This window comes from Conger conger, chromosome 4 (genome assembly GCF_963514075.1).
Source record: "Conger conger chromosome 4, fConCon1.1, whole genome shotgun sequence".
Classification (NCBI taxonomy): Eukaryota; Metazoa; Chordata; class Actinopteri; order Anguilliformes; family Congridae; genus Conger; species Conger conger.
In genome coordinates, this window is record NC_083763.1 from 25,665,375 (window position 1) to 25,692,261 (window position 26,887).

The 26,887-nt window shown below is 45.3% G+C and overlaps 1 protein-coding gene across 3 annotated transcripts in view; it reads left to right on the forward strand.

The window, feature by feature from the left end:
• pard3aa (par-3 family cell polarity regulator alpha, a) overlaps positions 1-26,887 on the forward strand; it is a 390,604-nt gene that overhangs the window by 226,939 nt on the left and 136,778 nt on the right. For all 3 annotated transcript variants that reach the window (XM_061238372.1, XM_061238374.1, XM_061238373.1), the window contains 2 exons: positions 4,269-4,404; positions 17,422-17,608. In XM_061238372.1, coding sequence (XP_061094356.1) covers positions 4,269-4,404; positions 17,422-17,608 — 323 coding nt within the window. The remainder of the gene's footprint in view (positions 1-4,268; positions 4,405-17,421; positions 17,609-26,887) is intronic.

Consider the following 26,887-nt stretch of genomic DNA (forward strand, 5'->3'; position numbering starts at 1 on the left):
TTTTTGGGGGTTTGGATGTACAGTAGCATCGGTAGGGGGGAAGCGCAGCGTGTATGACAGCCCGTAAAGCCACAGAGGGGTTATCGACCCTGATGAAAAAAGATATGCAGGTGCAGACAGCTGCTGGCTGGAGCCGCACTGTGTCAGGTGAACAGAGCTTGTCGTTGCCATGGTGATGCACTGTTCTGAATCTGGCATGTCACTGCGTCGGGGAAGCGTAGCGTCCTAAAGCCGTCTCCGTAGAGAAAGTTGACATTACGGAAGATTAACTTGCCGTTGAAAATGTTGCAGTAGCTCAGGCAGAAACCTTAAAGGATATGGGAGGGGAAGGTAAGTGTTAGCCTTAGCATTGAACCAATAGAGTAACCTTCTTGTCCTGAACCCAGTGCACGGATCTGTCTACAATGTCTACAATGTCTACTGTGTGCTGTTATATGAGCTGTACAGATCTGTTTTTCATTTTAATTTGCCAGACACATCATCATATGATGTTAAGAGTAGAGTCATGATAATGAGATGAAAACATACTTTCTGAAAAGCTGGGACAATTTGCAATAAATCCAGAGTGCTGTGATTTTGTAATGATGTCATTAAAACATGGGGCATTACTGATGGCTGATGGGAGGGATCAATAACTGAGTCATAATCTAACACACTTTTCCCATGCATGCTCATACGCACACACGCACGCACGCACGCACGCACACACACGCACACACACGCACACACAGACACACACACACACAGATACACACTCACACACATACCCAATTTAACATGGTCATCTTGAAAGAAATGGAGAAAAAAGTCCATTACTTTGTGCAGATATGACTGCCTGTGTTTCCATTAGAGACACTGGAGTGAGTTGTAATGGAATAAGAATTTTGACGAGCTCAGTCCAAGCAGAGGTAGCTTGAAGTTAACTCGGAGAGTACCAACTTCTCGAATTCTCAAAAAATACTCAAAAGAGGTTGGACAGGTTGGTTTTTGTTACCCACAATGGAGGGATGTTCAATTTGTGAGGACAGGATTTCTGTCGCATCGGGCAAAAAAAAACTAATATACGCCTCGCCCCTGTCTAATACAGCGTGTCTGAAAGAGAGCTGATTTATTAGGCCTTGAGAGAGTTATCAATCAGATGGCTTTTAGTAGTTATGCTTGTATTAGTATCGAATTTGCGGAGCCCAGACGAGGCGCAGGCCTGTCCTTATTGGCCACAGTCAGTTGCACTCAGACAAAATGGAAATTTGAAGTGACCTTTTCCTCGGCCGGCGATTGCGATCTCAATTAGATCATCACGCTGGGGGACGGCGCATTTGTTGAATACGTCGAATTTGGTGACAAGCCGCCTCGATAACAGTCCGAGAGATTATTACGGGGCGGCGGGCGATAAAGAATCCTTTTCGAGACCTCTGAACGGAGACGCGCCGCAGCCCTGTGCTGAGATAAGTGGGGGGGGGGATATTTTGTTTTCCCTCGCCGAGTTACTCCACTGCCCACAGCCGCGATAAAGCCGACGCGTTTAATTCCTTTTATTTAAATTAGCGCGCTTGTCAATCTCATTACAAGCTCCTTCCTTTGTCAGTTGGCGGCCTGACTTGCATTCCGCATGCTGCTCATCGTTTCTTAAGGACGGCGCTTGGTTTTGATTGGGCAGGTTGGCCGGGGGATTCGGGCGTGGCGTCCAGCCTGCCGGTGGGGTTTGTCGTGGAGTGGACGGGGCCAGGGACTGGGTGCCCGCACGTCCGGCTTAAGGAATGTAATTACGGCATTACCGAGGGGGTTTGGCGGATTACCGCGGCCGTGATCAGGTTAGCTTCCAAATATGATTTGGAAGAGAGGCTTAGAGGTCCGGCGAATGGAAATCTTGTCGAGGGATGACTCCCCCGGCCAAAACTGGGCTGATAGACAGACAGGGTAATGCTGTCTCAGGAAGAGCGCAATCCCCTCAGCTAAGGCCTGGAGCGCAGGGGGAGAGACGCTCGCAGGGCAAGTCCGTCTGGAAATGACTAGATTAGCTGTCATTATGTCTGGGATGAAACATTCTCTCTCTCTCTTTCTCCCTCTCTCTATATATACACACTCAGTAAGCACATTATTAGGTATGTTTTATGCTTATTTTTTAGACTTATTGGACTGCTGCTGTAACCCATTCACTTCAAAGGTTATTAGAGTTACTGTTGCCTTCCTGTAAGCTTGAACTAGTCTGGCCATTCTCCTCTGACCTCGCTCTGACTGCGGTGTATAAAAATCCCAGGATGATCAGCAGTTTCTGAGATACTCAAACCACCTTATCTGGCCCCAGTAGTCATTCCACAGCCAAAGTCACTTAGACCAAATTTCTTGTTTGGGCTGAACAACAACTGAACCTCTTGACCATGTCTTCAAGCATTTATGCATTGAGCTGCTCGCACATGATTGGCTGATTAGATATTTGCATTAACAAGCTGGTATACAGATCTAGCTAATAGTGGTCACTGAGAATACTTCTAATATTTCTCCCACTCTCTCCATCTCCCTCTGTCTCCCTCCCCGATCAGAGCACCCATAAATTACAGCTCCGTTAAGATCTCGTTTCCCCTGGCTCTGCGGTTTTAATGCTTTCTGCCGCCAGCTTTCATCCGCCCTTCTCTTTTGTGAAAGGCTTCCCCCAAGTTTCCCCTACCGCACGCGCCAATCGCCCCCCAAGTCCCATAAGATTAGAACGGGAGAGAGAAAGCTAATAAAACAAATCCTCATTTTACAATTTAAACCTTATTGAGCCCAATTCTTTGCGGCCACAGGTCTATTATGCGGGGCTGAGCGCGAGGCCTGGGCTGTGATTGTAATTGCGCTGACCCCCTCGGCACGCCAATCCTCCCCTGCTCTTATCGAGCCTGACTTAGATAAGTCCTCCGCTCCCAGCTTCATTAAACATCTCATTTATATTAAACAGACAATAAGTTCCGTCTGACACCCCCGGCTCAGCCGTGTGACCTCCCCAGACATCAGTCTCATCTCTCCGCGCGGTTCCTGGGGGCCGCCCTTTTCCCAACACGTACTTTGTTTTGCCTTTGGGTTTTTACGGCTGTCACTCAGGGGTACCGAGGCTGAGAGATATAAGCACCCGCTGCTAAGATGGTGTCGCGGAGGCTTCGGCTGCGAAGGCTCTTTGAGCCAGGAGGACCCAACGGAGAACTGCTTAATTAAAGTTCTCTGGGTTTCCTGGAGAGGCACGGATGCTGTGGGGTAAAGTGCTCTTTGAAAGATGTGGGTCGAGCCTCGTAGTTCAATCGCAAACGTACGTGCGCGTGGACGCTTCTCAGACCGCACGTTTTCGGAAAGCGGTAGTCTCGTACGGTTGTGAGAGCGGTGGTTGTCTAGGCGACTTGCAAGCTTTGGGAATGTAGCAGCTTGTGTGCATTTTAGCATTGGGTTTATTTGGTCAAACAAAGGTTTAAAGGCAAACGTTCAAATAATTGTATTTCTCATCAGGGCTGTTTGTGTAAAAGTGTCGTGAGCAGCAAGTGGCCTGTTTTCTCCAATAATTGGGAATACAATATATCGACCCGGAGGAAATACCTCCAGCCTGTTTACTGAGTTCCACTGAAGGGACCAGCCATCTTCCCTGTCATCGGTAATCCATGGCCCCTTATCTATCGGCGAGTGCGGTTGGCTTAGTGCAATGGGTACCCTCGTTGTTTCCACTGGGAACAGATAAAGGATTATCCCCTTTTCCGATGTTGTTCACGGCTAATTACCAATATCCCGCCACGCCTAACTGTGCACATCTTCTTTCATGTCAACCAGCGGAGTGGCACAAATTGTGAAATGGCAACAGGAGAGCAAGTGTTCCTCTGCCCCATTCCTGTGCCGAATCCACTGACAAGATTAGTCAGCTGTTTCAAGGCTCTCCTCCGATTGGTGTATTATGTGTAGAGGGAGGGTAACAGGGAGGTGGGTCAAATGTGATAACCTTGTGGTCATGAGTGGATGTACAATAGAGCAGTGGTCTCCAGCCCTAGTTCTGGAGTCCCAGGTAACCAGGTAAGATGAGGTACCTGTGCAATCGACTGCTCTAATTGATTAATGAAGTGCTGTTAATTAAGTTAGAACAATAAAAACCAGCAGACCCTGTAGCACTCCAGGACCAGGGCTGGAGACCACTGAGGTAGAGGCAATAGTGTGCTTGTTTGCTTACTGCATGCAGGTGATGATGTGATGATGTAATGGTAATGGTAATGGTGATGGTTGTTGAGGACACCCTCTCTGCCCTTTCTGCGTTTCAGGTTGAGACCCCTGTGAGCTCCCCTGGGCCTGAGCTTCCCTTCAACACCTCGCTGGACGACAACGAGCGCAGGATCTCCCAGTCCCTGTACACCGGCTTCGAGGACGACCACCTGCCGCTACGCGGAAGGATGATGGGTACGTCGAAGCGCCGTGGGCTTCTTGTCACGTGCCGGAGTTACCCTCAAATTCATCCTGGTCACTGTGAACTCCTCCCCGCATTCCTCCTCTTCCTCCTCCTCCTCCTCCTTCTGCTCCCATAAGTCGGCTCCAGCAGGGGATTTAAATTGAAATCGACAGATCAATCCCAGGTGCCTGTTCCAGCGCCCCGCCATTGACCCTCCTCCCGTGCCGGCGCTCTGTGTGAAGCCAAACGGCGGTTTGAGCGCCGTGATTCCCCCTCATCTCCTCCCCAGCCAGCCTAACTGCCCCCCCACCCTCCCCCTCTCATGCTTACCCCAACCCCAAGCACACCCACTCCCACCCCCACCTCCCGCGCCATCAGCACTCCACGCTCCCCCAGCCTGAGATCAGAGAAGGGTGTCAGGCGTCTGATGGGTAATTAAGGCTCCAGATCAATGATCTCTGCTCTTTTTTTTCCCTCTTCCCTTCTTTTTTTTTTCCACAGTCATTTGCCACAATCTACTTCTCCTTGACAGACACCGACAGTCTTTCAGAAACTACCGCTGTGATCATAAACAGCCACTGGAAGATCGTAATAGAATTCCCAAACTCGAACACATGCAGCTCCTTCAGGGACTGCTCTGTCTGCCATTCGAACTCGGGCGAAGAGTTAAAAACGGCTGAAAAAGTTTTTCCAAATACACTTCTTATTTTGAAATTTGAATGTTTAGGAATGATTGAATATTAATGCCGGGGACCGTGAGGGCTGTTGTTTTTGCAGGCAGCCGCGAGACGTGCTTTAAATGTTTAGTTTTCTGTTAAAGAGCGATGCCGGGTTCGTTTGCGGACAACCCTGCTATTTGGCCTCTACCTTGCGTTTGTGAATGCTAATCAGCGAAAACTGAATTTTTAAAGCTCCACTGACAAAGCTATTCTGAACCGCTGTTACAACCGCGGAAGCGCCAGGCACTTAGTTTTGTTTGTTTCGATTAACACTTAGAGCTGTTACAGATGAAGCATGAAAAGAATATTTTCCTGTGATAAATAACAGTCCTTTTCATTCCAAGGTCATTTTTAAACCTTGACCTTGGAAGAAAAAAAATGAAAACATCTGCTCCATTTGAATCCGCTTTGCATGGAAGAGCGACGTCTTCAGCGACAGGCCGTTTTAGTGATGCGTACAAACGTCTCTTGGTCTGTCTGCTGTAATGCTAATCGGAGGAGACAGCTGCTGAAACCTGTGCTGTGAGGACCGGGCTGGCTCCAAGCGCTAATCCTGCAGTATGCTGAGGCTAGCCCTCTGGACGGATGTCACATCGGGGAAGGGAGAGTGACAGAGGGGTTAGCCGCATAGCATCGCTACACATAAATTACACATGGCGACGTCCCGTCTGCCTCCCTGCTTACAGTCAAGCCTCGAGTTCCATTTCATTAGTGCACGTGCCCAGTACCGTCTGCTGTTTTGTTAAGAAGGGATTGGGGATGAATGCGGTGAGATACAGCCGGGTCAAAAAATGCTTCTATTTTTCCTTCTTTTTCAATTCAATACGAACTTTTTCATTACAAATTACATATATTATCAGCATAACTACTTGAGTGAAAAGTTTAATCTTTGGAAAATTGGCATGAATTCCAAAATGTCTTTGTATTTGATATGTCCCCCTTTTGCTTTAATGCCAATGTGCACTCAAGGATGGCATGGACACGAATTTGTTCAAAATCTGATGATTCATGTTATCCCAGCATTGTTTGACAATGTTCCAAAGAGCATCTTGTGGTGCTATTGAATGCCTGGCTTTTGTCAGTCTTCTAGTACTCCTATAAATGTTCAATAGGGTTGAGGTCAGGTGATTGTGCAGCACTTCTTGCTGTTCTGTGGTCTTCGAGTAGTTCTTGCAAAGCTTTGAAGTAACTTTAATTTGTTAAAATCCTAAAACTTTCTCTTTATTTCCAGGATTACATGAACAAATGTTTTCAATTTGAGATCGGTGTCAGAGCGCTTGCAGATGCACCTTACTTGGGCTAAATAGCTGTACGCAAACAGAAATTTTATTTCTATTATGTAATTTCTGGACTGTCAGCGTCACATTTCTGTCCATTCCTTCTTATTAAGAGACTGTTGAAGACTTGGATTAACTCAACTAACCAAAGTCATGCACACAGACTAATTTGCTGTGATTAATGGAAATACTGTTTACTTTATTCTAAAAATACCACTGGAAAGTCCGGAACATGTATATCCACAACATGAAAGTTGTTTGGAAGCAAATCTAATTTTTAGTGAAAGAAACCTCTTAATTTAATTTCATGTGCTTGCGTTTTTGCAAGAAACAGATGGCTGATGATTTTCTTTGTTGGTTTATGATGCCTGTACGCTATGCTGGGATTGTTAATACGTGATGTGGAGTTTATTTAAACATGCCGTGCAGCTTGATCTCAACGGTACCCTCTCATCCGCCATCTTCACCCCTGCTCAACGACGTTTATACTTCTTTTACGCTCGCTATTAAATCCGCCGCCTGTTAAATCAAATGAGTGGAAATCAATCAGCTACGGCACTGCAGGGAGATGCACAAAGAGCTCGGAGGGAAGGAGCCATTACCATGGCCGGACGGTGTGATCACATTGATCGACTGGAGTGCAGCTCTACCATATCGATCAGCGGGGGCGCTGGAAGGCTGTCACACAGGCAGTCGTCATTAGGGGGGCGGGGTTGGGCATAAAGACAGACAGGACCAATTACAAACCTGTCTCTCTCTCTAAATTATTTTGGCCCGCGGTATTGCCGCGAATGTGCTTTTCCGACCGCCGAGCCGGGTAGAGGCGTTAATTGCAGGTGACGAGGCTCCTATGTTTTTTTTCTTTTCTTTTTTTTTCCACCCTTCAACACTACATGCAAACTTCGCGAATAAGCAGACCTGTGAACAGAGGAGGGGGAAGGAACTAGAACAGACCCTCAGTTTCTACCTGTGGTCATTAGCGGCCCACGCGAGTGGACGTCCGCCTTCTTTTAATTGAATAGCCGAGCGGCCAGATGGATGTCACACGGTGCCTGAAATTGAGGCCCCGTTGGCTGCTCTCCACTGTGCGGTCACCCCCGTTTTAGTCGCTAAAAACGATGCGCAGATGATGAAAGGGTGCGAGGCAGGGGGGTCCTCGCTTTGATGCGTTTCATATGAAAAGCTTTAATAGGAGATGTTTCCTGTGCAGTCGTCTTGCAAGCCTTCGCTCTCAGCCCAGAAGCTTCTGGGCCGGTGGCGTGATTGACTGTGACACGGGCCGGCTCCTTGGCGTTTGACCCCCTCTATTACCCGCTGAGCCGAGCTCTTTTCACGGCCGGCCGTGTCACGATGTTTATCATGTCCATAAATGGCAGAAACCCTCATGCCTTCTCGTGGAGGTGGAGGTTGATTTGGTTGAGTTGATTTCCCCCGAGGCTGAAGGCGACACATAGGGGGGGGGGAATAGAAGGAAAAATATTCTCACACTGATGTAAGCAGCGAAAGCCTTGTGACAGCTTCACTTTGGTAGAATTGTGTAGCAGGTGGACATGGGAAGATGAACCGATAAACTGTTGAACCCATGATTTAAATCATGTTCGGTTAGTGGCTTTACAGATGTTTGAACATACGAAAGAGAGGTGTTCTCGTTATCCTTGACGAGAACAGGTCTCTTTGGACGTTGTTTATCATTCTAAATGTTTGTTTTTGCCAAGGAATACTTGGTATCCGTTGACAGAGCATTTAGCAGGTGGACCAACTGGACTGAGCTTTGGTGACAGCACAAGAACAAAGGCTTTATCACAGTGTATTTAATTTAATCTAAACAAGTCAGAGTGGATGTAATGTAGCAGGAATAGCGACAAATCTTGAATCAAACAAAACAAAAACTGAATATGTCCCTGTCCATGCCTTGTATAGGTACACACCTCTAGCAAGAGATTTGTCTGCAAGCCAAAAAAATATTATGATTTATGTTACACTTCTTTTTTTTTTTTTGTTTCTCCATAAATCGAGAAATTGATCAGCCAGAGTAAATGCATTCTGCTCCGTCGATAGGAACATTGAGCAGATACACATTACATTTTTTTCCAGTTGCTTTCTGCCGAAACTGCGCTTGGTGTGCCTGTCGGTATTGGTGATGCGCCGGTGGTAGTGGAAAAAGAACAGGTGTCAGCGTAGATGCTGAGAGCTACTTTCCTCCTTCGGCTTTCTGTCATGTTATAACCCGGCACCGGTGCAGAAGCACGTTAGCGCGTTAGCACGTTTTTTCACTTGAACCCACGTGAAAAGGTCACTGTGGGTTTAAATGACACGATGACCGCATGACATTTAAAGGCTAAATACTGCAGACACAGATATCACGGAGACAATATGGCCTGATTTAAATTGGCTAACCCCTCAGACGGGCAACCTTTAGGTAGATATATAATGTCAGGGGGAATGCCGAATTGGCCTGTTGTTTGCTGTGCAAACCTTTATAAAGCTACCTTAACAGTACCTCCTTCGATGCGTTTTACAAAGGAGCCTAGGAACTAACACAGCTTGAGTCGGGGGTGTCAGCAGTCCTGAATGGTTCAGCTCTCCGGCTCTCTACTCTGTGACTGCGGCATAGTGTTCCTGCCAGCTCTGTATACCGCCAAAAATTCAGCTTCTTTGAAAGCCACAAGCGTAGGAGAAGTGGTTACAGTGAGCGGATCAATGGCGTTTGAAATGGATCTCACCAGTAGTCATCCCTGGCCATTCTTTGTCTAAACGTACGGTATAGGTGTTTTCAGCTGACTCGTGCCCTGCTAGGCATCTTAAACTTTCCTGAGCGTATCCCACAATGCCCCACTGCTGTGTCCATGGCCTTTGCGACCGTGCCCGACCCAGGGAAACGGATCCAAATATTCGGGAAAGAAAAAAAGCCCTCGAATCTCGCTCGCTGTTTCTTTGTTTCCAAGAGAAGGTGTAAGTCGCGCGACATATTGGACTAATTTTACCCCCGAGTCCTTTGTTTTTAAAAATCAGCAGAGCCTGCATTCTGGGATTGAAAACAGATATGGCTGCGAAATGGTCTAATCAATCAGAAAGATGGGGATTGATCGGGGAGGTGTGGTTTTTATGGCGGCGGGCATCAGAAAGGGCTTTCTGCTCTGGGTAATATCAGCTATCAACAGAACGTGCTGTCGGCGGCTGCCTGCTGCGACACACACTGCGTGTAAAACTGACATTCTCCATTCTCCTCCGCACGCGTCTCACTGGCCCGATCGATAATCCTCAAAGAAGGAGGGTTTTTTTGTGCTTTTTTCGGATAAAGCCGCTTTCGGAAAAGGAAACAACGGAAAAAGGGGTGACCTTTTACCCCGGTCTCTGGGAATTGGGGGGGGTGGGTAGCGGGGCGGTTGTGAGGTTTGGGCACCTTTAGCCTCGGGGAAATGAATCCATGCGGTGTGAGTTCCGCTGCGCTCCTTCTTCTTCCAGTTCAAAGAGGATTAGTCCGCTCGGAGCTCGGCTCCATCTATTTCTCAGTACGCCGGAGTGTCTCGATGGCTCCGGGGCTCCGGGGAGCTGAGCCGAGCTCGATCCGCGCACCTGCGGACTCCCGGCTCCTCGAAAGCGACGGGGCTGCAGCCGCTTCGCCCTGTCTGTTTGTCACGCCATCGCATCCTCCCACCGCTTTCAGAACTCATTAAACCGTCCTGCGCTCTCATCGATTCCCGGAGAAGGTTAAAACAAGGACTTTCGGCGAGTCCCTGAACCAAAAAAAATCTAAAACCAAAAAAAGAAAAGAGTAAAAATAGATTTGAAGTTCTGCACCAGAGGAAAAACTCCACTTCAGGCAGGGGCTGCTCCTTCGCAAAGGTTATTTGTTTAAGGAGGACCGAAAGGGCAGCGGGAATCAATCAAATGCACTTAGTCTCTTTAAGGCCAGGCGCAATTCAATCAGGCCAAAACAGCCTCTCCTGATTAATCTGCCGCATGTATACGTATAACAATATTTACAGTATGCTCCTTCACGGTATGGATAGATTACTCAGATGTTTTAGCCAATGACGATTCATTTTCACAAAGTGATTGGCACCTTGCTTTGTGTCTAACTGGTCAAGCGGTTTGTGAAGCTACCTGTCTGTATTGGTCAAATCCAGTTAAATGTTTTCATCTTAATTGGATAGGTGAGATATCACACCATGAGGATAAATCGTGAAGTCAATAAAATAATCGAAATATACAAGACAAAATATCCACCAAACATTTTGTAGGTATGAAGTATTTGAATGGTATGAAATTGCTTTTCACATTTTCCTTATCAGTGTTTATTTTATTTATTTATATTTTCAAATATGTCCTACATGCCAACATTTTGACTTCCTTGAGTAGCTTCAAGTTATCATTTATTAATTTATCATTTATTGTAAAAGCTGGAAATGGAAATGTGGAATTTTCTCAGAACCGCACTTCCTCCTTGATAAATCCATTTTTCAGACCACACCTATTCTGCTTTCTTGAATTTCCAGTTCTTACGAACAATTGGCCGAGCTTTAGGTTTGATTGAATTGGATTTGCCTTTAATGTTGCTTTGCGCATTTTATTGACTCTTAAGGGAGAGCTCTTGGAAGACATACAGAACATGGAATAAAGCTCTGCTGTCAGTTCAGGCAACAAATGAGGCAACGGGACAGACTGCTAACACGAACGGCTCCTTTGAAGGACCCGCATCTGGGAAGCATTAGGCATCACAGAGAAATAAATTATGAGAATTTATCCCGATCTGAACTCGGTCGAATTCCCACGAGATGAACGAATGACTTCGTATTTTTTTAAATGAAGATATTGCAGTATCTATTGCACGATTCCCAAAACAAAAGCATGCTGCATTTAGCTTGTTTTCTCAGAAGCACAGGGCTTTTTAGACCATTATTCCGACTGTGCTAGCCTTGCCAAGTGCTTTTCTTTCATTTACCACACTAAGCATAATATTGACTCAGAGGTCAATATTGTCTCATTTTAAACGGTGTCCTGTCAAACTAAGCCTGACTTCATGAGATTCCCATCAAAATCATGTTCTCAGGGCTCAGTTACTTAAGTCTGAAAGCCGGGGAGAGCACTGGAGTCCTGACAGCATCAGTTTGCTCTCTTTTGTCCCTTGGAGGGATCCGTACTCGTCGTGTTTTATTAACAGCCGTGTTGATGCCAATAAGAGCGATTAACCTCGACGGTAAACAGCGATGTCTCCTTTCGCCTAACCGGTTTCCTCGTTGCCTTCCAATCGCGGTCTGGTGATGGTCCGCGTAATGGATATGGACGAGTGGCGCGGAAGGCGCCGGAAAGATTGTTCAGCCGCGAGCCCCTCCTACAGCGAGAGCGCCGCTTCGATGCGCGGGATCCGCTACCCGTCGTATCAATCAGAGCCGGCCCCGCAGGTGCAGTACGCCGCTGCACCAGAACCTCAGAACCACGACAATCCAGCCTCATACCATTCTTATCGCTTCAAAGGAAGCGCACGCTCTCCAGTTAAATCACTCCTCCTTTTGTCCCCCGGCTTCTTCACACTCCCTGAATTGGGGCAGCATCTGTAGCATAGTGGCGAAGGTACATGACTGGGCCCCGGAAGATTGGTGGTTTGAGCCCCGGTGTTGCCACGATGAGATCTACACAGCTGTTGGGCCCTTGAGCAAGGTCCTTCAACCCCGCATTTCTCCAGGGGGGGGATTGTCCTTAGGGTTTGTCCAAAGTCTCTTTGGATAAACCGTGAGCTAAATAGCAAGTTATTATTATTATCATTTCATAGCGACCACCCTCTTCTCATTCTTATTGTCCATCATTTACCTCCGCAATCCTGTATTCCTCCTACTCGTCCTTCTTCATAATCTTCTTTGTCTGCACCCTGTTCATTTTTCACAATCCCTTCCACAGGTGGGTAAACGTGATTTACCTCCCGTGATAATTTTGCACGGCCCACGTCGGAGATGAAGAATGCCAACGCTGCGTTTTTCTCCTAATTATTCTCACCTTTAAAAAACTCTGAATCTCCAGCAGTACCTGTCCGCGTGCCATTTAGCGCAACGCAACGAATGCTATTAAACTCTTTTCATCTCCAGTAGTCAGCAGTTGTGTCAAGAAGGTCTTGAAGGAGCTTGAACCAGAAGAGCAAAATATGCAGCTGTTACAAAAGAAAAAACAATAATTATGAATCTTTTCCCCCAAATAGGTCATGTAGAGTTGAGTCTTAATTTTAAACTATGATGAAGTATCCATTATAATGGGCGTGACATTTTTCATGGGAAAAAGACTTAATGAAACATTCTGTGCCTTAGTTATTAAGTGGGGGACGAGAACGTTCTGGAAGACATATTAAAGAAAACACAACTGCCAAGATGTAGCTTTTTTGTATCATGACTTAAATGTTCAAAAGTATTCTCATTCAATAATGAATTTGTACATACCTACACACACATGCACACACGCGCGCGCACTGCACACATACACTTGCGCCTCGGTACATGAATTGAAATGCGCTCTCATATGAACCTTGTTCCATCACACAATAAAAGCACCACACACGTATTTGTTTTTAGAAGTTATTATATCCACGTCTACCACATATGGAAATGGTTAAACGGTCAAGTTACAGTAATGCTTTAGCAATATATTTGAGTTTTACATTTCAGTTTGTTAAATTAGGGCATACTGTGTCAACCGTTCAGACCACAAGGGCTGTGTGATCTCAGCCTAACACTTATACAGCTGTGGGCCACATCTTGCGTTTGATGATGCAACGCGACGGCAATGTTTTTATTAAAACCCAGCAAGTGAAGGGAACGTGCTAAGCAGTGCTCATTGTCAGATAATTAATCAGGACATGAAAGAACTCATTTAAGAGATATCATTTTGTATGACTTGTGTTATTTTGTTGGGTTGAACCGCCGTAAGATTTCAAGCCCCAGGAAAAAGGGCCGGGTAACGTGTGAAAGATGAAATAAGAACACTGACACCACTTTTTTCTGCAGAGACTCACAATTCAATGAAAGCATCCAATCGAGCAATTTCATGAAAACCCAATCCTGTCGTCAAAGATTAGATATGCAAATGATTAAAATCCTGCTTGCATTGCCTTGGGGAAGAAAAAAATATTTTTTGGCATAAAGTAATCAAGAGTTCAAAGACTGCCAGACCAGTGGGATTTATTTGAAAGATGAACCGATATATATTTTTTACACTGACATTAGATACAGCGCGCATGTCTTTGTGAACATGCGATGATAGGTGGTGGTTATCTTACGTAAGATAAGCCTCTTATTTCCATGCTCCGGGCTACCTGTTTTGCTGCATTTAAAATCTATGCTTCTTTAATACTTACTATTTTTGACAATACAATACATTACAATATTATATTTGCCAAAGAAAACATTGGTGGTAAATTGTACATTCAGACATCCCTGGATGTGCAAAGGGAATCCGTTCATCCTCAGAAAAAAGGTTTTTGCTGTTTTCTATAGGTGATAAACATCTGGACTGGTTTATTCTGATTTTAACCCAAAGCTACTCAGGGTGTTGCGTATTACTGAAATCTCATTCTTCAAGTATTGTTCATATGTCAATTAAAGATCTTTTCAGATTTTATTCAGTACGGGTGGAAGAAGGAAAAGAAGGGAAGAATACAGCCAAACAGTAGTTTTAAGTGTTGCTGTGTATCTGCTCACTGTTGTAATGGGCCATAAACTCTTATTGTTTCCAATATGCGGTGGTTGCTAATGGCTACAGAAGGTCTTAACGAGAACAAATCAGATTTTTTTTCTGCTATAATTATCTTTTCTAATGTTGAGCACAATAACATACGGCGCATCATCATAAAACCACACGGTCATTCGGTTCACGTTCTTATCAGGATTTAATCAAATTTTCACAACGAAAATGTGCATCTGCTCATAAGTGTACCTTTTCTCCTTTTGCCCTAAAGCACTCCTCCTTCTGTTACAATAATGGACATAAAGCATACATAATCGTTTTATTTGTATTTTTTTGCTTCAAATGCAAAATGGAAAAAAATAAGAATAAACGACCGGCACTGTAAAGTGTTAATCACTCTGGCATTAATTCCACGCTGAATTTGATTAGTCGGCGTTAAGTCTAACTAACTTCCCGTCTCTGCGCACACGGCCTAAACTCCTCGGCCCAAATTGCAAACATGATTGAATTAGCCGTGCCGTGCCGGGTTTGCAAGGTGAGAAATAGGACTAGATTCTTCGATTGCGTGACTTGGCCGCCGTGCCGGGGCGTATGTTTGATAGAAGCGTGGAGCCAGGGCCTAAAATGGTGGTCTCAGCCGCCAACTCGGAGTGCATCCCCTCAATCACAGACATATGGAGGGAGGTTCTGTTCATTTGGCAGAAAGAAGCCGTTATCTGGGATATTATTTACAGTTCCCAGAGTGGTTTTTATCTTGGGGGTTTTTCTGGAACATTTGAGGTAAACCTGCCTAACAACTACCCTGAGGTCCGATGTTGAAACCGTTTCAATTTCCTAGCCTTGTGTAAATATATCTATAGGTAAAGTACTGTGAAATACATAACAATGTGGAAATGAGACTGCTGTGCTGACAGTGCTTCTCATCTGCTTGAGTGTCTCTCTCCTTCCTTTGCAGTCCAAGCAAATTGATAACAGAAACGGGTTATCTGTCATTATGCTAGGCCATTAGGTTTCATAAATACATCTGCTGTATACAAGAGCTTCTTCACAGACATTCTCTGCAAGAAGTCTACAGCACATAATGCCAGGAATTTAAACTCATGACTATTCCATTATTATGTTTTTTATTGGATGAGGCAAAATGAAACGGCATCCATTTTAGATTCTTGCTGGGAGCGGACTTGGGTAAAGAGTTGTTCATCTGGTACCAGTTACATACACTTAATGTTAATCTGCTAGATATACTTCTGTAATTGCAACAACTTTACATTTAGCTGTGTGTTCAGGCAGTCGAGTCATTTATTTTAGTTTGGATGGAGCTATGCTAATTGTAAGCATGTGCTTTGTTTGTTATTTTATTATTTGTAGTTTTTCTGTGAACGTGCATGTGTGTGAGACAGAGGGAGTGAGAGAGAGCGAGGGCTATGGGAAGTGACAGAATATGTATTCGTAAAAAAGTGAATCAATAGTTATTTATTTACTGCACTCAATTCTGATTTGATGAGGCAGAAGGTATCAGGTTGACTCCAAAAATTAAATGACAATTGGATCCTTCAGCCACCTTGTTTAGATGATGGGCCGGCCTCGTATTTCATACAGTCTCAAAATGCTTACACAGCTTTGAAGGTGACAGTAAAATATGTGAAGCTATACTCAAATCATAAATTTGCGCTTTGCGCACATTAAATGTGGTCTTTTAGAGTTTCATAAGAGAACACCTTCATGAGAATTATATACTGTGACAACTTCAGAATGTCTTCAGGAAGAAAGGTCTTTGCTTCATGGGGACCTATATCGACTGTAATTACATGTGTTTACACAAAAGTGTATATTTGCTGTTAAAATGTTGTTTTTTTCTGGCAAAATTTTATTTTTAAAAAGTATTATATGATGTTAGGTGTCATTTATTTGTTTGTTGCTTGTTTTCTTGTTTCCAAAATAAATTTTCCGCATCACACTTTATTTGTGAGTACCACAGATGAATTTCTTATCTTATCTAATTATTATTATTTGTATTCTTTTTGAGGAAGAATATTGTACGCATTTGATGAAAAATGTGTATATATATATATATATATATATATATATATATATATATATATATGTTTATATCCATCCCATCTGTCCATCCATCCATTTTCTTATACCGCTTGGCCCAAGTTAGTCGCTGTGGCAACAGGGCATGCAGTGCAGCCCAGATGTGGCTTTCCCCAGATAGTTCCTCCAGTTCCATCTGAGGGAGCTCTTCCCGGGCCGGCAGTGAGGTAATCCCTCCAGGCTCTTCCCCAAGGTCTCCTCTAAGGATGTAAAGTTCTGGAAATTTCTTCCCTTTTTGAAGGAATTTTTAACAATATTTGTAATAAATTGTAAGTGTGTCTTTGGTTTTTGTATGTACTGGACCTTTTTCAAGAGTCCCCGAAAGTACGTTACGCACTTTGTTAAAAACATGGGTTTTGAGAAATGTCAGGAAACCTGATGTTGGTTTGAGACAATTTGAACCATTAGTAATTTGTTTTTAAAATGCAGTTCAAGAAAAAGCTTATTAAATACGGAAACATACAGTCAATGTGAATATATGCAGGGTTCTCCCCAAGGACTGTAGTGTCTGTGTAACGAAAATAGTAGCCTGTATCACCTGTATGTTGTTTTCACATATTTCATAATATTTCTTATTTCTTACTTCTATAGTTCCAACTGTTTATATTAAGTCATATACCTTGAAGAGAGAGATCTTTCACTTTTAATATTTATTTTCTTTTGGAGTTTATGTTCATACATCTTTCTTTTTGTAGTTCTTTTTATTATCTGTTCTACAAAAATGAAATTGAACATTACTTTGAGCCCCTGGGGAGAACCCGGGTATGTTTTAGTAATTTCTTTCTTTCTAAAACAGCAAATGACATTGGCCTATGTATTAGGAATAACTTCATTTTTAGACTAAAACAAAAGTTTGGAAAAAGTTAAACAACAGAAAATGAGGTGCCCAAGGGACATCATTATCAGATGTCCAAACTACCTCCGAACCGGCTCCTCTCAATACAAACTAGCAGAGACTCTAGGTCCTCACAAACCCTTTCATGGAGAGCAAGCCCTGCCGCCCTGCAGAGGCAACTCATTTGTATTCACATTTTGGTCAAGAAACAAAGCTTGAGGTGTACGATGCATATTGAAAATGTACTGCTGGTCCTTAAAAACGCTGGTCCTTAAAAACTTATCCATATAATCCCAAAGAGTATTATTTACACTCATACTCTCCTCTTGTTTTGACCCTTGTGTGTGTCCATGCTTTGTTTATGTGTGTGTACAGTATATGCAGGACTGTTGAGAGGCGTGTCCTTGACTTGTGTCTGTCTCCACACAGGTAACTACCAGCTGTCCCCCACTGTGAACATGCCCCAAGATGACACCGTCATCATCGAGGATGACAGGCCACCTGTTCTCCCTGTGCGTCTGTCCGACCAATCGTCTTCCAGCTCCCACGATGACATGGTCTTCCCAGCGGAGGCTCCTCCCTCCTGGGCCCAAGACATACCAGAGCAGAATGAGTGGTGAGGGAAACTGCTTTTCAACTCTCTTTCTCTATTTTCACTTTGCTGCTTCAGGGCTGTTTCTGTTGTCACTTAAGTATGAAGTTGGCATTAAAAGTATGAAAGTGTGGCTGTTTTAAGTTGAGGCAGTGCGCGTGCTTACTCCCTCTCTCTGTCCATATTTCTTTGTCTCCATCTTTCTAGGTGTCTGCTATACAATCCCAGGTCAAATATGTATTTGTATTGGTTGAAATACCTTTCTACGCTTTACTGAGCTTTTCTGGTGGATTGGAACCCATGAGATACTCTCAAAAAGTACAATCCCCCACCTGCTGGTCCTCTTGCTCGGCTCAGTTGATCCAGCCAAGATCAGTCGAGCACAGAAAAGCATTTGAATCCAAAACAATCGCGTATTTGACCCAGGTCTGCTACCATGTAGCAGCCCCAGTTTGGCTTGGAGGAGCTGCATTTAAACTTGAATTAACCTGTCACGCGATAGGACACCTGTGTCTGAACCTCTTTCCGTGGGGAGAGCTACCGCTGCCTTTATCTACTGTAAGACTCCAAACTCCCTCACTCTCTCACTCGATCGCCACGCTCCAGTTACCGGAGGAATCTGAATAATGAGGAGGGGCAGCAGATTTAAGGGAGTTTGCTGTGTGGGCGCAAAGCGCAGTGTGGATGTAGCCTGCTCCCGCCCGACTCTGATAAGTTGCCTGTCGAGAAACACGCTGACAGTTTCGGGAGGTCAGCACCTCTGCAAGACGAATCTGGGAAGGGAGTACGCCGGCCTCGGCTAAAAAAAACTTGACGCCCAGCTGCAGTTCGGAAAGGGGGCTCACGTAACGACAGTGTGCGGTGCGACGCTAGCACGCAAGGGTCAAAAGCCCACCGTATGTCTGTCGAAGGATGGGACAGTGGGCTTGTGTTGCGAACCGAAAATCTGTTCTAGATCAGGCATCTGCTGCGATTTACGATGTCGGGTCCCTGTTTTCCCTTTCAAAGACATGCGTGGAATACCTTTTCGGAGTGAATGTCACATTCGCACGGTTCGTGTCGGGGACGTGTCTTTTATCGCGGGTCGTGCGAGCGTGGTGACATTCTTGTTGACTCTTGTGAATTATTAACGATGGCGCTGCTTGCTTTTAAGATGCCATCTCGGCGTGACGGCTCTTTCGCGAGCGTGAAGGACACCACAAAGGCATCTCCCTTTGTGGAGGCCTCAGCGTTTAACGGCCTTTACAAGCTGCGGCGTAGCCCCTCGCCGTTCCCTTCTGCTCTTAATTGCGGGTGCTATTCGCCGGGGAAAATGGATGAGGCAGAGGACCGCAATCCCCAGAGTGCACTTTGGCGAGGCTCTCTTGGCCCGTAGGAAGGAGAGGAAGAGGGGAACGTGTCATTCAGAGAGCAGAGAAGTGCTAACCGCACACACGTTGACTGAGGCTCCCTGGAGTCCCCCACATAAGGCTGAGCAGGACTGAGGGAGCACCCTGGTTTTTTCGGCAGGGTTCGGTTACTTTAAGCGGCCATGTCTCTTGCTGTGCTGTTGAGTATGGTTTTAGCACCAGACCTGCCCATTATCAACCCCACGAACTGCTGCAAGCTGTCTGTTTTTTCCTCGATGTGCCTTCATCGATGGAAGGGCTTTAGCGATCCACTCTGGCCTTGTAGCTTGACAGGAGCTGAAGGGTTCCAGAATCTTCCCAGCAGTCTATTTTTAGTCCCGGAGACAGAACTCAGATTCTGTTTTCCTTTCCCTGGATTGGTCAAGCAAGGTCATATCAAAACAAGACATGGCGTGCTATTGGTCAGTGCTATTGCAACACTATTGCTCCTGACTGTAACAAAGTATCTTCCTCTTAGTACTGTAGATGGTATATAGCAGGTAAGCAGTTTGTGAGCGGTGAGATCAATTTCTTATTTTATGGTCAAAAAGATATAGTCTATTTTCTGCACCTTTAGAGAGTGCCTTTGCCACATTCATTATGAATGAGCTACACTTTGTCCGTGTTGTTTCAGAAGTTTGTCATTGCCGATTAAAGACACAATGTGTATTAATTCTTACCCACACACACACACACACACACACACACACACTCAGCAGAGCAGGAGTGTGCTCTGTAGAACAGCCCCAGGTTATTCTGAATTATTCATATCTCTGCAGCTTAACACACAATCCCACACATACTATACAACTACGGGGGAAATACACATACACACTTGCATCTGCATACATACACACTCGAATACAGACAGGAACACAGTCTCTCACAAAATCGGGATCAGTGGAAATAAAGTTCATCTTTTTTTCTGTAGTTTGGTTCTGAAAACTCAAGCTACAACAATTTAACCCCCCCCCCAAAAATAAATCCAAACTACAATAATTTAATATGCAGAAAATTACCTCAATATGGGTTTTTTTTTTTTTTTTTTTTTTCTTCCCCTAAAGGCTTATACAGTAGCTCACCCATGGTACATAATATGCTTATAATTGCACAGCATATTTTTCTGCTGAAACCTTGTAACACCATTTTCTTTGGCTCATATCCTGCACACTCCCATATCGAGGGAGCTATCCCCCCACGTTAGCACATTAACGTGGCTAACGTGAGATAAATGGCTTTTTTCTGGGTAATACCTTTGCCTGCGATGAGATGCATTAATAAGGCGACCTAGTTTCTGAGATGCTGTGCCTTCCAGCTTGCGTGTTAGTGCTGTAGCAGCTAACATAGATGTGGCTTGTTTTTTTAGGTGTTCCCCCAAAAGGATTGTCTGCATATACCGAAATGCAGTCAGGCCCAGGGCTTCTTCTCATTCTAGAGAATGGATGGCATTGTTCTTGACCTTTGACACGTGTTCTTTGACCTTTAGCCCTTCCACCTGGAAGCAACAATGAACAGGACCTTTTGAAGCCCAAAACGGGCTTTGGGTTATCCAAACAATCTACCGTTGCAATACCAAACATAAGTTGTCTGGAGAAATTTTTCTAAATATTTTCACAAAACATGTTGAGAGATTAGGAAGAATCTGCTCTGGGAGGTCAAATTAGGAAGGAGAGGAATTCACTGAAAGAATCAGCTTCATAGGGAAGAATGAAACATTCAGGCGGTATCTATAATAGCCACATACATTTTTTTAAACTAAAAATGAAGGTCACTCCTGATCCTCTGAATGGTGCTGGTATTTCCTCTTTTGTGGGCATTGTTCAGTACTCAAGAGTAACCTCTTTTCTTTTTTCAAACTTTGTGCCGTTTCAATTCCTAAGTGTCTGCCATGATGGATGCTTGTTATTTACCTTTAGATTAGTTGCCATGGTACCCTGTTTCTCTCACAAAAATAGTGTTTTTTTTGCGCTAAGGCCTCTCTGGGCTTAATGTGATGGGAACGTAGGGGAGCATGTCCTGGCTTCACGGCGTGTAGCACCTGTGATGGGTTCTCAACGCCGGCCGCAGCTCAATCCCCCCGCCCCCCGTGGTCTGAACACGCTTAGCAAACATGGTAGAGGACGCTTTGCTGCAGCGCTGCGACATCACGCAAATAGAGGGGATGCCTCTCTCTTTTTTGTGCCTGGTTTTTCTTCACTCGTGCCGAGGGTTGGGTACCGAAACACGGTGCTAATTTTGCACCAGGTTTCCATACGGTCGGTACATTCTTTAGCAAATCGCATCACAGGTTTCGGTGCTTTATTTCGGTGCCACTGGACTTCACGAGGTAACCTCACAGTCACTCTGTAGACTCAGTCAGTGACGGACCTGTAGCATGCTACAGTAGCTAAAGTTAAACTGTCAAAACGACAAAAACAAAGCATTATGAATTATCTGTGGAAGGTTATAATTGAAATAAATACAACCATTAATTACCAATTATTACTTTGCTGAAAATAAGGTGGCCTTTAATGTAGTAGTTTGCTCTGTATTTTAAAGAAGGTATCAGTTCAGGCACCATTTTGGCACCGGTAGGTATCTTTGTTAAAGTATCGCCTAAGCACCAATGTTGTCGAAATCTGAAAGACACCCATCTCTTCTCTTGCCCTCCAGCCAAAGTTGAAACTGAGATTCAACGGTTCTAAAGCAATTCCTCAATTAATTCAATGTACAGCTGTGGGTTGCTTGGAAGTGTGGAAGTGCTTGTCCACACTTGTTGTTTGGTGTGGAAAAAGCACAGGGAGGTCCACTGCCATCGTATTTTGGGAAAACTAGGAAAAGCCCGGAAGCGATGGTCCTCATTGAGACTCCAGGACTCGAGACGAGGCACTGCCGGGCATGGCTCTGGCCCCCCCCCCCCCTTCAGTGTCCCACCTGACCCACCTCGACTCCCTGCCAATTTCCGCAGCCCGCTACATCTGCCAAGGACGTCATCCCATTGCCCCTTTCGCTGATCTTTGCCACTCACATTGATTAGCTCGGTGGTGCACTGTCCTCCCGTTCACCTCCAGCTGCCTTCCTCACATGCTTCAGCCCCGCGTGACACCATCGGAATGAGGTCTGTCGCAGGAGCGTCGGCAGAGGTTAACGGCAGAGCCCGTGTGAGCTCACTGCCATAGGGCGCCATGTGACACCGCTTGACTGGCTTCTCCTCCTGTAGTAAGAAATTGAGCGGGTGGTGAACTGGGCTGAAATGCACCTGCATGCAAAGCGCTAACACTATTAGCGCAGTCCAGCCTGCAGATTTCAGAATTCACGGCGAGTTGGGCTATATATTTATGGATGAAAAATCGGAAGCATATGGCGGCTGGCTTCAGTGCGAAGGGCTGCGATTCTCAGGAGCGGGTGCGGTCCCACCTTTCGGCGGATTGGTGTGGGAGTGTGAGCGTGGGGTGTGAGCGTGGGGTGTGAGGTGCTGTGCGCGGGGAGCCTGCTCTGTGGATGTGTGGGAGAGTGTGAGGGACGGCCTCGTGCCTGGACAGAGGGAGTAAGCACTTTTGTATGTCCGAGCACTCATCCACTGAGGCAGCGTGCGCCCTCTCTACCTGGCACACGAGTAACCACTCAAAGCCTACTGCTCACTCCCGGAAAAACGCAGTTCCATCTGTGTTATTTAGGTTAAGTGTGTCTACGTGCGTGCAAGTGCGCTTGCGTGTTCGTTCATGCCGGTGTGAGTGCATGGTGAGTGAGTGAGTGAGTGAGTGAGTGAGTGAGTGAGTGAGTGAGTGAGTGAGTGAGTGAGTGAGTGAGTGAGTGAGTGAGTGAGTGAGTGAGTGAGTGAGTGAGTGAGTGAGTGAGTGAGTGAGTGAGTGAGTGAGTGAGTGAGTGAGTGAGTGAGTGAGCGAGCGAGCGCATGGTGTGAGTGTGTGAGTTCTGGACTGTTGAGTCAGTGAGCAAGTGTGTGCAGAGAAAATGGGCAGGTATGGCTGTGTACGCATGTTCAGACAAAATTGTATGCATATGTATGTGCACTCTTGTCATACATTCTGACGTCTGAGCCTCTTTTTATGCAATCTTTATTCCTTAATGCCTTTTTTTCATTGAAATAAGTCCATACACAACAATATTTCCATCTTCTCTACAGAGCACTCTTGGCATTGAGAACCCCCTGAATTAAGGACAACAGAAGCACACGCAAGGCTTCTGTGCTGCCCTTTGTTCTGTTCTGTATCTCACCATCTTTGAAGCGGTAATCACCTTCGCTTTGAACACAGCCCAAGAGCCTGAGACACACTTCCTTTTCACCCTGGCATTTACCCGTCTCCACCACCGGGGGCACCCCTCACAGCACCGGCTTGTCCGAAAGCAGACCACAGCGTTCAGTGCGGAGCTCCACTGACAGAGGCCTGGGAGATGTACACTGTCAGCGGCACTTTGTTTGAGTGTGGGGTCGGATCTGATTAAAGCGACCGGCGCTTTTTCCGCACAGGAAACGTTTGGCGTGGCGAGAGCGTGCAGGTGACCGCTCCCTGCCTCCCTCTGTGAGATGTCACAGGTGGAAACATAATTCCTGTGGCAGTTCTGACAGTCCGTTGAGCGCCAGAGCAGGAAATGGACTGTCTCACACGCCGCGCCTCAGACAAGTGCTTTCGCTGCGTAAGAGGCTCTTTTTGAAAGCTCGTTGTCTGGAGTTTAACAACATAGGCTCTCGGTTGGCTTTACTGCGAAACAATGTCATTTTCAGCTTGGAGTATATAGGAGGAGTGCTGAAATGCTTTCGTGTTTTTACACGGCGGGGGTGTTTCTATAAAAACAGTTCTTGTTTGAAGGTTCTTCAGTCTGTAAACGTGTCCCCGCTGTTGTTCCCCTCTCTTGTGTCTGCCTCTGAGAAAGGTAATCGCAGAGGTGTGCATCGTACGCCGCATACCATTATTTTACTTCCTGTTATGAATATTAAAACGACTCAAAATAGTAGCAGCGTTTCGGAGTGTTTTTCATTGCCGCCGTTTCCGTGGTTTCCGCTCCCCCAGCTGTTCCCTTTGTTGGACCCCCTCCAGAGTCCGAATCCCCCCACACCTCCCACCACCCACCACCAGTACCCACAATGCAGGTGAGTCTCTGCGGGCATTTTGCCAGCATCTCTCATCCCATTGTGCTCCCTTTGTGAAGAGAAAAGTCGCCCTCTTAGAATTCAATTAAAATGCACATACACAAAGGAGATTAAAAAAAAACACACCACACGGTGAAAACCCTCAGACAAAGACATCTTAATTGTTCACACCTCCACTCGACTTCATCCCGGCTTTTCGCAATCACCACAAATAGCAGGGGCATTTGTTCCCTTTTATAGCTGTGCTGGAATATCATGTCTCCCATGGGGAACAATGCGCTGAGAGTGATGGAAGGAGAGAGAGAGGGAGGGAGAAGGAGGAGGGGGGGTGCAGATCAGGAGAGTTGGAAAGAGAGTTTCGAGAATCAAACCAGCTCATTCCGCATGGCTTCCAAATAAAATGTTTCTCCTCAGCGTGCTTTAAATGAATAATTTTCCTGTCATCTTCAATGTTTGGAAGACTATTCAAATTAACATTAAACGAGTGGCAGCAAAAAAACTGTGATTTAAATCAAAGGAAAACTCACTTAAAAGATAGAACTGCCAGAGATGTAAATAAAAACAAGTCTAATCACAGAGGGGGAGAGTCGAGAGGCTGTGGCTGTGTTCGCAAGGAAGATAATCTCTGCCAATTGCTGAAATGCATCACGACATCCTTCATTGCTTTGACCGTCCCAGATCAATACAGGGGTGGATAGTACTGCTAATTATAACCAAGTATGTAATTTCATGAAAACATCTCCGCAGTGTAATTTAATTGGGTTTGTCTTCCTCTTGCACTTTTTGGCACATAGCTTACTCAAGCCAGACCGAACCAGAAGTCTTGGCCCTGGTATCCGTAACCGCGCGTAAACAATCGTTTGCGAATCGAGCGCAGTTTCAGGAGTTAATTTCGGAGGTCTCTTAATTCCCCAAACCGCGTTAAAAGAAGCTAGAATAACACAGTCAAATGGTACAAGAAAACTGTCAAAGTTACAGACAAGTGTTGATTGAGCCCCGGCGTTTGTTTTGATCAAACGGTTAGCCGTCTGACAGAAAGTTAGCGTGAAGGAAACCCCGTCGACAAGTTTGTTGAGTTAAGCCCAGCGGGGCCCTTTCTGTGATGTTTTCATCAATGCGACTCGGACGGCCGGCTGTGTACAGATGGACACAATCAAGATGGAAGGCCTGAAGTGCACCGAGTCCCCGGGAGTGCGTGTGACTGATTTGATTGAATTGACTGTGGGCACTCAGCTTTGTCCAGGCTTGAGAAGGGCCTCAGCAGTGATTTGTAGCCTCTGACCCGTGCTAAGGCCCCCCGTGGGCCCAGGGAAGACACCTTCTCTTCCAGAATCACACCGGTATCGATTTTGTTTTTGCTCTCTCCCTTCCCTTTTTGGCCGACCTGCTCGCAGCACCCTGATTTTTCAACGCGCCGTGCTTCGTCACCGTCTGGAGAACAGCTTGCCTACTTTACAGACGCTCGAGTGTTGTTCTTTTACGCCTTTTTTTAAACAGAACGCAGAACGGAAAACAACACAAAAACAGGTCCATTCTTAGTTGCTGAACCTCATGAACATGAAGTTTTTAGTTTGACATGTATTTAGGTTGGAAAAGGACGCAAACTTGGAAAGTTTGTGCGTTAGCAGTTACAGTGAGAGAATAAACGCACACAGCAAAACGTTGGTGCCACAACATGCCACATTAGAAGATCCTGAGTGAAAGCTCACACACTTACTTCTGCTCCAAAGAGAGTGATATTTTTACTCAACCTTGTGACAGTTTTTATAAACGTGTAGGAGAATTAATTATTTCGAGGGTGAGAAATTCAAGAGCAGGTTGTCAGTACACTTAATAATTTAATTGTTAAATGGTCTACTTCATTTAAACTTGTTAATTGTGAAGCTATTCTTAGTTGATTATGCACTCATTGTAACGTTGTGGCTATGGGAGCCCTTGCTTATTACCAGTCATACGATTGATTTATGTTGGTTCTCGGAGAGAGTTGTGGCGCGTAGCAGCGATGACATTAATCATTAATGCCTATTTACCATCCTTGGTTCTCTAATCCGGAGCTGCTAGATGTTTGTTCTGAGGCCTAATGGTTTTATTTTGGCGCTGTTACACGCGTAACGCTTAATGTTAAGATCCACGCTGCACGGGGTCTTTGAGGCTTGTGTCCAAGGCGGAGATGGAGGGAGCCAAGACCATTTAGAGAAGCCCCGTCCACCCCGTCTCGCATCTCACATCAGAGACATTTTACCTGTATATTCACCGAATCCACTCACTCTTCATTCGCCCAGCGTTACTGTACTTTATGCATAAGGACACCTTGCTGAGGTGATTATAATTATAATAATGGATTGCATTTATGTAGTTCCTTTCATCTCAAAGGGCTTCATGGGGGGAGTCACCTTGACTACCACCAATGACGATGAAGGAGGACACTCCTATGGTGCATCTCCACAGACCACATCGTTGTACTGTAGGGTATGACAATAGCCCATGAATCCTGGACCAGTGCGAGAATATGACTGGACAGATAACCTGCCCAAGATGTTTTTCCTGCTTTAACAGAACTCCCTATCTGAAGGCTAGTTTTGCATTTAGATATACAATCGAGATATAGGCACTGCAGAGTGGGGCTGAAGGTGACATCCCATGACACTGCCGTTATTATTTGCAAATGAAACTTCAAAAGTACAGCACTTGAAAAGGAGGTTTTATCTTTTTTTAAAAATGCACTTAGTGCACGTCGGATTCATGTAAAGTGTGGTGGACGTTTTTCCCAGCAGGAGATGACACGAGGTTAACAGGACTTTAAGTGCTAAAATGCGTAAGTGGTTA